The sequence below is a fragment of the Anabrus simplex genome, chromosome 1 (assembly GCF_040414725.1).
Source record: "Anabrus simplex isolate iqAnaSimp1 chromosome 1, ASM4041472v1, whole genome shotgun sequence".
Taxonomy (NCBI): domain Eukaryota; kingdom Metazoa; phylum Arthropoda; class Insecta; order Orthoptera; family Tettigoniidae; genus Anabrus; species Anabrus simplex.
Window position 1 is genome coordinate 131,856,993 of NC_090265.1, and position 12,711 is coordinate 131,869,703.

At 38.4% G+C, this 12,711-nt stretch overlaps 1 protein-coding gene across 1 annotated transcript in view; it reads right to left on the reverse strand.

Annotated features, from left to right (window-relative positions):
• Positions 1–9,957: 9,957 nt before the first annotated feature.
• Positions 9,958–12,711, reverse strand: part of LOC136884816 (uncharacterized) — a 50,515-nt gene continuing 47,761 nt past the window's right edge. Inside the window, exons 7-8 of the mRNA XM_067157108.2 lie at positions 12,319–12,402; positions 9,958–10,281 (exon numbers count right to left, since the gene is read on the reverse strand). Of these exons, the coding sequence (XP_067013209.2) occupies positions 10,167–10,281; positions 12,319–12,402 (199 nt within the window). The 3' untranslated portion in view covers positions 9,958–10,166. The remainder of the gene's footprint in view (positions 10,282–12,318; positions 12,403–12,711) is intronic.

A 12,711-nucleotide genomic window follows, 5' to 3' on the forward strand; every position in this document is an offset into this window, starting at 1 on the left:
AGCAGCTTGTAAACGTAAAAAGATGGCTTATCAGAAATGGCTCCAAACAAGGGCTCATGCAGACGGAAAATTGTACATAGATGAAAGAAACAGAGCAAAACAAATAGTTGTTGAATCAGTGTTTTGGGTAATTCAGGTGAACTAATAACAGATCCCAGGAAATCACTGAACAGGTGGAGGGATTTTTTGAAAATCTTCTCAACATGAAAGGAAATCTTCATGGTGGTGTCGCGAACAACCAAGCTCATGGGGAGGAGGAAAATGTTGGTGAAATTACACTTGAGGAAGTAGAAAGAATGGTAAATAAACTCGAAACCGACTTTCAATCTATTATTACAAGTTGTCCATTTCATGACCGTATCGATGTTTAATCAAGAAGTAAGTATAAATAACCACCTAATCGATACTTTATTAATGCCTCAGGCAAAATTGAATAAAATTAAAACATACAGGACATGTTTCGACCACTTAGTGGTCCTCTTCAGCTGTATAAATAAAGAACTGAAAAGAAAAACATTGACAATAAGCACAAATAAAAGTTCTTTGGAATAAACATCTTTTCCAAACAAGAACGAAAGGCAAGATGACCTATTCTGACGACCTCCATTTTTATCAAAGGAGTCTCCAAAGAACTTTTATTTGTGCTTATTGTCAATGTTTTTCTTTTCAGTTCTTTATTTATACAGCTGAAGAGGACCACTAAGTGGTCGAAACATGTCCTGTAAGTTTTAATTTTATTCAATTTTGCCTGAGGCATTAATAAAGTATCGATTAGGTGGTTATTTATACTTACTTCTTCAATCTATTAGGTCGTGTTACGTACAGTACATACGATTACAGTGCGGTCGTGAAAATTCAATATTCATCGTAAATAAACTCCATTGTCATAAAGCAGCGGGAATATATGAAATTAGACCTGAAGTGGTGAAGTATAATGGGAAGGCAGGGATGAAATGGCTTCATAGAGTAATAAGATTAGCATGGAGTTTTGGTAAGGTACCTTCAGATTGGACAAAAGCAGTAATCGCACCGATCTATAAGCATGGGAACAGGAAGCATTGCAACAGCTATAGAGGTATCTCATTGATTAGCATACCAGGCAAAGTATTCACTGGCATCTTGGAAGGGAGGGTGCGATCATTGGTTGAGAAGAAGTTGGATGGAAACCAGTGTGGTTTCAGACCACAGAGGGGCTGTCAGGATCAAATTTTCAGTATGCGCCAGGTAATTGAAAAATGCTACGAGAGGAATAGAAGTTGTGTTTTATGTTTCGTAGATCTAGAGAAATCATATGACGATACCGAGGGAGATGATTTTCTCCATACTGGGGTACTATGGGATTAAGGGCAGATTATTAAAATCAATCAAAAGCATTTATGTTGACAATTGGACTGCAGTCAGAACTGATGGTGGAACGAGTTCTTGGTTCAGGGTACTTACTGGGGTTAGACAAGGCGCTGTTCATAGTATACATGGATCATCTGCTGAAAGGTATAAAATGGCAGGGAGGGATTCGTTTAGGTGGAAATTAAGTAAGCAGTCTGGCCTATGCTGACGACTTGGTGTTAATGGAAGATTGTGACGAAAACCTGCAGTCTAATATCTTGGAACTTGAAAATAGGTGCAATGAGTATGGTATGAAAATTAGCCTTTCGAAGACTAAATTGAAGTCAGAACGTAAGAAATTCAACAAAATTGAATGTTGGAATGGAGATACAAAGCTGGAACAGGTAGATAATTTCAAGTATTTAGGATGTGTGTTCTCCCAGGATGGTAATATAATAAGTGAAATTGCAACAAGGCGCAGTAAAGCTAATGCAGTGAGCTCGCAGTTGAGATCAACAGTATTTTGTAAGAAGGAAGTCAGCTCTCGGACGAAACTATCTTTACATCGGTCTGTTTTCAGACCAACTTTGCTTTACAGGAGCGAAAGCTGGGTGGACTCAGGATATCTTATTCATAATTTAGAAGTAACAGACATGAAAGTAGCGAGAATGATTGCTGGTACAAACAGGTGGAATCAATGGCAGGAGGGTACTCGGAATGAGGAGATAAAGGCTAAGTTAGGAATGAGCTCACTGGATGATGATGTATGCATAAACTGGCTTCAGTGGTGGGGTCATGTGATGCGAATGGAGGAAGATAGGTTACCTAGGAGAATAATGGACTCTCTTATGGAGGGTGAGAAGTAGAGGGAGACCAGGATGACAATGGTTAGAATCAGTTTCTAACGATTTAAAGATAAGAGGTATAGAACTAAATGAGGCCACAGCACTAGTTGCAAATAGAGGATGTGGCGATGTTTAGTAAATTCACAGAGGCTTGCAGACTGAACGCTGAAAGACAAAACGGTCTATAATGATGATGTATGTACATGTGTAATATTGTTCCCTTGGTGACAGTTTTATTGTATAGTATTGAATCAGAATTGCTCACACATGGGGATTTGAGGAGGAGTAGAAGGAATCGACACAACGTACCTGGTCGGAGGAACAGAAATCACAGCAATTGATGAAAATGAAGAACTGTTGGGCGAGGAGGAAAGCTCAACAATTGTTGACTCTGTATGGTCCTAAGTGACCCATTCGCACAGAAGAAGTGCGACGAAGGAAGAATGGATTTCATGTGTTCGACATGCAATTGCAAGAGGAGGATTTCCAAATGGAAATCATCCAAGATGAGACTTTGCAGCCATTTATTATTAATCTGAAAGATGACAGTCACAATTTAGCTTTAAGTGATATCAGAAGTGAAGAGGAGGGAGAATAGTAGGACAACTTGACTAGTCCATTATAAATCATATGCACGCTGAATATCTACTGATGCAGTGACGAGTAGATGGCCCAGATAGTGGCTATATAAATGTACTAATTGAGGTTGTTAGAGTTGTGTACGCTATCGCAGGACATAGGACACTGTTCAGATTACATTATTAATTCAGTTTTATTAAATATTTTTATTTCTTTATTGTTTACAATATACGCTATATGTTGGACTGTGTAATGTAGATAAAGAATTACTGTAAGGAATATGTTTACATTCAATTACAATGTATTAAGAATTGGTTTCTAGCTTTAAGGCAGTGTACAATTTCTTAGTCACTGTCTCCACTCATCTCCCTATTTGTAGAGTCGTTATTCACACTGATGATGAGTGTCTTTATTCTTTCATCCCTTATTATTTCCTTGGCTCAATAATCTGAAGATTTTCCACATGGTTGAAACACTTTTCCTGATCTGTGGCAGTCACACGGTTCATGGCTTCTGTCGCAAGTTTTTCTTACATTCTTTATTTTGAAGGTCTTTTTCCTCTCTGCCACTCTGCTCACATGAAAGTAACAGGTATTCATGAAGGTATATGTAAAATTACAAGACCTCACATGTGTCGAACTGTGGTCTAAACTAAACAGACTCAGAATGAACCCTCACGCTATAATGATAGGGACATCCTAAACTGATCATCACTTAACAAACATAAATATGCCCACTATAATGTTGAATGGATGCTTTTGCTGGCAAGATGTAGTGTTTACAGTGCACTATGTCTTCTGGTATTGGCTAGAATAAATTTGTTCGTTACATCGACCTGTCTCAGTCTCATCCTTAACTTTTGACAATATGAAAGTGATCAAGGTATGAGTGATGTTAGTAATAGCATTCCTTATGCAGCCATTCCCTGTGATGAATGATGTGAAAATATTGTCCCTAGGGTCAGTTTGTGCATGCATTTCAGTGGGCTTGACAGACTGATATCTAAGAGCAACTTCTGGCCTGGTGAGGAAAGCATGAGGGAACTACCCCCTTATTTCCCTAGTATGCCTCTTCAATGACACCTGGGCTATCTGTGACAGCTGTTCATGGAGCTGGATGATGAAACCAGCCTTCAGGCTGAATGCCCAACATACATACAGTCGAACCTCGATATCTCGAAGTAACTTAAATTTGCCGGCCGTCTTTCTTATTCTTCACGGGTTTTTATTTCTCTATTACTCGAAATTCGGTTACACAAATTTCTCGATTTCTCGAAGCAAACATTTCCTTCCTTGAAGCAAAAAGCACTCTGTAACTCGAATTTTGTGCAACATAAACTCTGCAATACAGCATTTATGGTTTGTGAGGAATATTAAGCGATATAAACTTCATGTTGAATGGTCCGTATTGAACTGTGATTAAATAAAAAATTGAAAGTTTAGTTTAACAGTTCCACCTTTTCAATACAAAATTTTTGTAATGCGGATTACATTACAAATGAAACATTTATTTGAAGCTAGTTTCAACCTAAGGTCAAGGTCATCATCAGCCAAAAACATGAATTGCACAACATATTAAGTAGTGCATAAACAGTGTACAAATATCGTTGAAACGTTGTGGTTTGACGCTATAAAGTTAAAAGTTGAAGATGAAACAGTCACAGTGGAGATAAAAGTTTTAAATTATGCATAAATTTCATTAAAGTAAGGCACATAGCTGCCATTGAAGGACGATTCAATTTGATCAATCCAGATGTTGAAGATTTTAGAAAATTTGTGTATCCTTCGCTACAAAGTTCTGACAGCTGTAAGTCATCGTATGGTAGCAGTGGCATTTAGAAAACAATTTATGCACACGCATTGAACAATGTAGAAACATGGTACATTGGTGTCCAAAGAGCTTCTAGTTTAATGTCCTTAAAAAACTGAAGGGCTTTGGAGTGTTTAGCACGGCAGGCGAGTCAAAAAACTTGAACGCTCTGCAGCGTTAGGAACAGCATAGGGTTAATAGTCCCCTACTTCATCTACGAAGTGGAATTACCTTTGTAGTAATATCACGATTATTGTTCTAATGAACTGGAAATATGGGAAAACAATGCTGGTTCAAATCATGATTTACCTTCCAAGAGTTCAGAAAAATGGGTTTTTTCAATTATTTGTGGGATGGTGATTTTATGAGCTTGTAGCAAAGCAGCCAAATATTCATGATGAATATTTACAAAGAAATACTGGTACTGTTGATATTACATGGCAGAACATTACGCTGATGAAAGGGGGGTGTATATAAGTGTTCTAATTTATATGGATTTGGTTGTTTTATCTGAAACTGACAGTTACTTCCTAGGAGACTTTTGCGTGAGCTCTTCAGTAAGGCAGACAATGACAATGAAATGGTTTAGGAAACTTTGGCAATATTTAGATTCAAAATTTAAAAAAAAGATATGAGGCGTCCCATGGCAAAACTCGCCTTCTCCAAACTAACAAATTGTTCAGGAAACACAAAAAACGAATTGCTAACATAATGCCGAGTGTTTTTTGATGAAAACGATTCTAACATTAAGAAATAAATCATCCAAGGCCATTAAACATTGTGTAAATAAATGATATGTTATAGAAACTGAGTTATTTGCGTTTTAAAAATGGAGAAGGCGAGTTTTGGCACGACTGATGGGATAAGACAAGTTTTGCTTCAACACAGATGGGATAAGACCAGTTTTGCTGCAATCGAAAATTACTTTGAATATATGTTTACATTGAAGAAGGTAGACCCAATTAATTAACACCTTTGAAAATTATGTTTAAACATTCATTTATTAATACGTAAAAGGTCAATGCATTTTTAAAAAAATGCATGAAGTAGTGTTTCATTAGTCCTTCAATAATTTTATTTTAAACAATTACGTCTACACCTTCTTCTTCCTGACAACAGTAAGGTTCTTCATCCTCGCCCTCATTGGCTCCAACAACAGCTTCATCATACGTACTGGGAACATTCTTCAGATAGTTCTTTGATGGATTATCAAACCACTGATCACCAAAGTGACTGATAAGTAGTTTTTTGACGTCATTGATCTTGGCTGGCTTAACCATAACACCTCGTGGAACCTCATTAACAACTATGTCTTTTAATGTTTTACCTTTCTTCATAACTGACCTTGGTACGTTCATGTCAGAATTGTACGATACTTCACCTCTGATCAGAACATTATTCATTGATGTTGTTCGTGAAAGTATGAACCGTTTGCACAAGGAAAACCGGAAATGCCACTGTCCTGGTTTTTTCATAACTGAGGTGGCGCAGTTTTTCCAGTCTCTCACTTGGCAATCTCCACCTAGTTTTGTTACTGTTCCATGTTTCTTGAAGACCTCAGTATATGTATCAGGTTCATAGATAACTGGCATTTTTCTGAGTGATTTTTCAATTAAACCAAAAATCCTGTCTGATGGCAGGAAGGAATGTCCTCTAACTGGAAAAACAAGTTCTATTTTCTTCACATTCCGTGGAGCACTATTTAGTAAATAATGAGCACACATAAATAGCATTATAGAATTGCGATTCTGACCACCGCAACCATCGGCACAGAGCCTGATTACAGAAGTATCAGACAGGTCAGTTTTCACTAAACAGTCGTGGACTGCAGAAGCTATTTCATTGGAAGAATTGCTATACTCATTTTCATTCCAAGTGTAAATGTGTACACTGTCTTTAGTCAACTTTTCTTTGGATGAACCTTTGACTATGGTAAAATTGTAGGTGTAGAGTTGCCTACAATAGTAGGCACATTGGTCCGGTACTTTAGGAACTACTAAGTTCTTCTGACAGTCAAAACTAAATATTTGCATTCCTTCTGCACTGTCCTGAAGCTTAGAGAAGAACGCATTTGCACGTAATTTATGTACACGTAAACCAAGCATTGCCACTGATTTAGAACCAGGATCCTTTGCAGCGTTTAACTGTTCTTTGTATGATATGCAAGTTGAACAGGCGTCTGTCACAGGCGTACCAAATCCAATATTATATTCTAAACAAAATATTGACCGGAAAAATGTTTTCTTCACTTTTAACTATGCCCGATTGTTGTACATCCTCCAAAGTTTACTTATACTTAAATCACCAGGCAGGTATTGCCGAGCCTGTGACTTTCCTCTGCAGTAGTGTGTTTCTGTGCAGTTTTTTAATTCTTCAATAAACTGTCTGACTGATACTTTTCTTGCAGTGTACGTCGGTGACGTTATCACCACCGCGTTTTTCCCTAGGCATTTCACCTGTATTTAAATGATTGCGAGCAATCCTCTGCACTCTATCTTTTGAAATATGTAAGACTCCAAGAAATGTTTTTTGGCACACTTGAAGTTTAAATTCAAAAGAATTCTTAACTTTTACATAGTAGGTAACAGAAATACATTTCTTGGAGCTATACTCCTTTATAGACCTTCTTCTAGCTGGTTGACGTATTTCAATGTACTTTAAAATGAATGCGTCTTGGATGGACTTGTCAGGAACCTTGTAAAAGTTATCATGAAACTCCTTGACATCTTCCATCCTTAAACTTTTACATCTAAATGTCTTGTTTCCTTTGTGGCTACAAGATGGCATGTTCGGCAATTCCTTTGACGTGTGCCTAAAACGAAAACAATATTATGTAGTACGGCTGTTGTGGTCTGGTAAAAGGTTCAATTACCTTTTACACCATAATGATGATTTATGTTTTAAATCCTTGTGTTAAAGTGTAAAAATTCATTCAATAGACACCTTTGAATTTTACGCTTTTAACAATACTTATTTTGTAGCCTATGTAGCAAAAATGATGAACCTAATGAGTTAATTAAGTTAATGCAAATATTAATCTATGGACAAAGTTGTTACAACGGTAATGTTTACGAACTTAGGCCTAGAACTGAAGTAAACAACAGTGCGTTACCTTTGGCGTTTTGCAATGTTTCTCTTCCAGTTTACGGGGTCTGCGGTCCTCTTCCTACCTTTCCCCTTTTCTGCCGGAGTTATACTAGTATTCATTCTAAAACTTTTATCAAATAAAGCAACAGTAGCCTATACCTTTACTCAAACACAACATAAACAGCAAAGAACAACAACTAACTGGCTGCCGGCCAGCTGGCCGGGTACTCACGTGACCTCCCAGCTGAGCTGATTGGCCAGTGGGATTAGACCAGTTTAGGAATGACAGGTGCGTTGGAAAAGGCAAGTTTTGCTATGACACTCGGTTTTCTGTGCTCGTTTTAACAGGGAATGACCAGTTTTAGCACGATATGTGTATCACCAACAAATAGGGATTAACCCAAGGAATCCAGTAATATAGCTATCTCAATTTCGGAAAAAAGTGGATAAGGCGAGTTTTGCCATGGGACGCCTCATATGTGCAGTGATCATTTAGAAACAAAATACAAGAGAAATTACATTCATATCTTTATTTGTTTGACTTCCATGTTGTTTCCATTAAAGGGTGACATTTATGCTGCTGTGGCTATTGGGATTTAAATGCCCCTATCAGAAAAAACAGTAATTCCGGTTGGGCAGTCGTCCTCAAATAGGGAATGGCTAAGAGCTAAAGGCTTAGAGAATTCACCCTGATAAAAGAACCTTCAACTGTGATAAGCCCAGTGAGTCAGCAGAAAAGTTTATAAAAAAGTTTTCAAAAGAAAATAATAGTCTCTGAAAGATGGATTAAATGATATATGATACAAGATGTTAAGATTATGAAAATGGAGAAATGATGAAACTTGGCTATCAATTGCGAAAACAACTTAAGGTAATTTCTGAAGAGATCGAGGCATAATTAGAGGAGAATTTTTGCTGATAATGAAGAGGAAAAGAGAGTGGAAAAAAATATGTTGAAGAAATTAAAGTATAGCCCTACATACAGAGTCCGCCAGAAAAATGTATACACTCTTTGTTAGATGATATCGGGATATGGATATTGTCAACTGTTAGCATTGTTTTGAAATGTTGTAGTATGGTCTTTCGCTCAACAGATGTCGGTACTTGCAGCATAATAGTGGAAAAACAAAATGGCTGGACCATGCTTGACGTTCGAGCAACGAAAGTACATTCTGAAGTGGTTTATCAGGTTTGATAATGCCGTTGAAGTGCAACATCAGTGTGGGAGGGAGTTTGAAACAGAACCCCCAACACGCCTAACAATTAAACCATTACTGGGAAGTTTGAGACACATGGAACGATTTGTGATTTTCACAAAGGAAGATCGGGAATAACACGCACAGCTACCAGTCCTGCTTCGTCGGCTCATGTGTTGGGAAGTTTTACTAATTCTCCACAGAAGTCTGCTATGCAATGTGCACAGGAAGTGGGGATTAGCCGTACAAGTGTACGATGAATTTTGAAAACAGCTAAGTGGAAAGTTTACATCCCACGATTACTGATCCTGATCGTCAAATGCAATTTTGCGAATGGTATCAGCAAATGGTAATCCAAGACGAACAATTTCTGACGAAGTTAGTGTGGTCTGATGAAGCCCAGTTTAAACTTAATGGAACAGTGACTCGACATAACTGTGTCTACTGGGCTCCGGAAAATTTGCATGTTCATGTAGACAAGGCGGTCAGTCTACCTGGGGTTAATGTCTGGTGTGGACTGTCGTCGAGGGGCTTACTAGGATCCTTTTACTTTGATGGTACTGTCACTGGAGCAGTGTACTTGGAAATGTTACGCACATTAATTTTACCAGCTGTACGTGTGCTTTATGGAGCCAATGATGAAGTCTTCTACCAACAGGACGGGACGCCACCACAGTCTGCTGGGACATTGGATTGGACGACAAGGGCCCATTGAGTTCCCCCACAGTTGCCAGATCTTAGCCTTGTGGACTTTTACTTATGGTGAACTGTGAAAAATCAAGTCTATCAATGTAAGCCATGTACGTTGGAGGCCCTTCACCAGGAGATTACAGCGGCATGTGCAGAGATCCCCATTCAAACACTGACGGACGTAGTGCAGCAACTGCTCGTCGATCTGCTATGTGTCTGGCAGCCAACGGTAAACATTTTGAACATCTCGTGTAACCATATGTTTAAGTGAAAACAGTACTACATGTGTATCAAAATTAAAATGAAAAAAAAAAAAAAAAAAACCAAACACACACAATAAATAGTTTTTGTTCCGTAAAGAGAGTATACATTTTTCTGGCGGACCCTGTATTACAGCTACTGGAGGATTTTATGTACCGGTAATATATGTTTGTTTCTTTTCTTTATTAAAAATATGTACTATCAGAAAGATACATAGATTTAATCTTAAGACTAGATTATAAGAATGTAGAAAATTAATATAAATTAGATAATTACTTTGGGCTAAAATTTGGTACAACAGTAATTAATTTATATTGCTGTAGAAGAGGAAAAGTGATACTGTATTATTTTTCTCACTTATAACGTAGTGACATCAAGCTTTCCAAAAGCGGCAGGCTTCTGCAATGGTGAGATGCCACACAGCTGAACCAGAGGTAATCGTTTGTCCATTCACAGATAACGTGTGGCCTGGTGGGTTGGGTTGACACCTGTACATAGACCAACACACATATTGTGATATGGTAAATAACAGAGTAATATGTTCCACATATTATAGTTTAAACATATGTGCAAGCTTTGGTTGGATGTATTATTTCTAATTCATTCTACTTCTCCCTCTTCCCAGACTGATCTGTCTCTGTGTTTATTATGTGTTCCTTTCAATGTTCCTTTCTTTCTAAATGTGTATAGCAGTTGAGGCTTTCATGGCTGGCGTTACAAATCATGTCAGTATTTTCCAGGCTTGTAGGCCATGGTCCAAGAACATGTGATGGTCCCGATGTTTCACCAAAGACTACATTCGTAATTATCAAGGGTTCCGACCAACTTTGCTAGTAGCAAAGCTCACAGTGGAATGGAGTGGTGTTGCAATTCCACCTTATTATACAGTAGAGGCTACGGTGCACTGCTTGCCTATTGGTCCGCCATGCTGGGTATGTAATTTCAGTAATTATTTTGTAGTGTGGCGCACTTTGACATGCACGAAATGTACTGTGTTTATACAGATATGCTTCATAAAACAAATGCTCTGTGCTCACTCGAAACCAGGAGGAGTTCTACTGTTAGAATTTCAGTTCTGTATGCCTCTTGATTCAGGATACCTTAGTGCATCATAATCAGAAAGAGGCGTTACATTATCTGGGCATGATGATCAGATGCTGCTCTGTGATATGCCGCCATTACCAACAAGGTTGCATGTGAGCGAGTGACATGTCACTATACTACATTAGTGCACCGCCCTAGGCCATGAAGCAAGAGAGCTGCGCCGGATACATGCTGCATAGACTGACACAGAAGTTGCTCGCGATTGATCTTACATTTCTATGTCAGTTTTCCGGTCAGTTTTCACTGGGAGGAAATAAAATACGCTGGGAATTGATTTTTGTTTCAGAACACTATGTCCTCTTAACATTTCCGTAACTTATTTTCAGACATCCTGCATAGTTTTTTCTGGGAGCCAAGTTTTTCTTACAGAATACTACTGATCGCACTGCAAGCACACTGCATTAGCTTTGCTGCACCTTGATTCAATCTCTCTCACTATACTGCCACCCTGGGAGAATACACATCCTAAATAGATACTTGAAATGATCTATCTGTTCCAGTTTTGTATTCCACCCTGACATTCAGTTCTCTTAGGTACCTTCCCTATTTTAGTCTTGTGAATAGTATGATACAAAGGGTCCGACTCCTTGGCTGAATTGTCAGCATTAAGGCATTAAGGCCTTCGGTTTAGAGGGTCCGGAGTTCAATTGCTGGCCGGGTCGGGAATTTTAATCGCATCTGATTAATTCTTCTGGCCTGGAAACTGGGTGTTTGTGTTTGTCCCAACACTTTCCTCTTAATATTCAGACAACACACTACACTACCAACCACCATAGAAACACACAATAGTGATTACATCCCTCCATATAGGGTTGGCATCAGCAAGGGTATTCAGCCATAAAACAGGGCCAAATCCACATGTGCGACACAGTTCGCACCCGCAACCCACAGGTGTGGAAGAGCGGTAGAAGAAGAAGAAGAATGGTATGAGATACAGTCTCTCTCTCATACATAGGTTACTACCTGTTTGTTGCCTGCCTCTGTGGGTCAGAGGTAGAGTGTCAGCCTCTGGATCCCAAGATAGTGGGTTCAAACCTGGTGGAAGTAGTTGGATTTTTGAAGGGCAGAAAAAAGTCCATTCGACACACATGTGGTACGATGTCAGCATGTGAAAGATCTTTGGTGACACATTTGGTCTATCCAACAAAATTCATTAAATCTCAGCCTTAGATGCCCAAGAGAGTTTTGGTTTACTCTGTCTGCCATCTGGTAGGCCTAGAGTAAAACGGAACATCAAAATTGACGAGCAGACAGCCAGATGGCATCAAATTCAAATGTCTGCACATGGCAGCTGAAGCCATATAATTATTATTGTTATTATTATTGTTATTACCTGTTTGTTATTACTGACTGAAATTGTGAGACTGTTTGCATTGCTTTCCATATTTACCTTCAAGGTCGCATTTAGTTTAAATACTTACATTACTTTAACTTCATACTTTTCTAGTATATCTTGATTATCAGATCCTTGCTGGTATTTATAATTCCAATAAGAGACTTCATATCTGAAAAGGAAGTTATGATTTGTATTAGAATAGTATATGGAGCTGCGGCAAAACCACTATGAATCTATTCCCACTACAAGAATTGCTCCATAAGGACACTGTTCCACATGACAAAACCAAGAAATGCCACCCAGAAATGGAAAAGATGATATTCTGGAAATGTTTAATGGAAAATGAAGATCGGAAGGAGTAACGATGTATTACCGTATTACTCGGGTGGTTACGAAGTTGATCTCAGTCAATGAAATGGCGTAGCTACCTTCGATTCTCAGTGCTTTGTCAAGTACATTTCCATTTTTGTACCATACT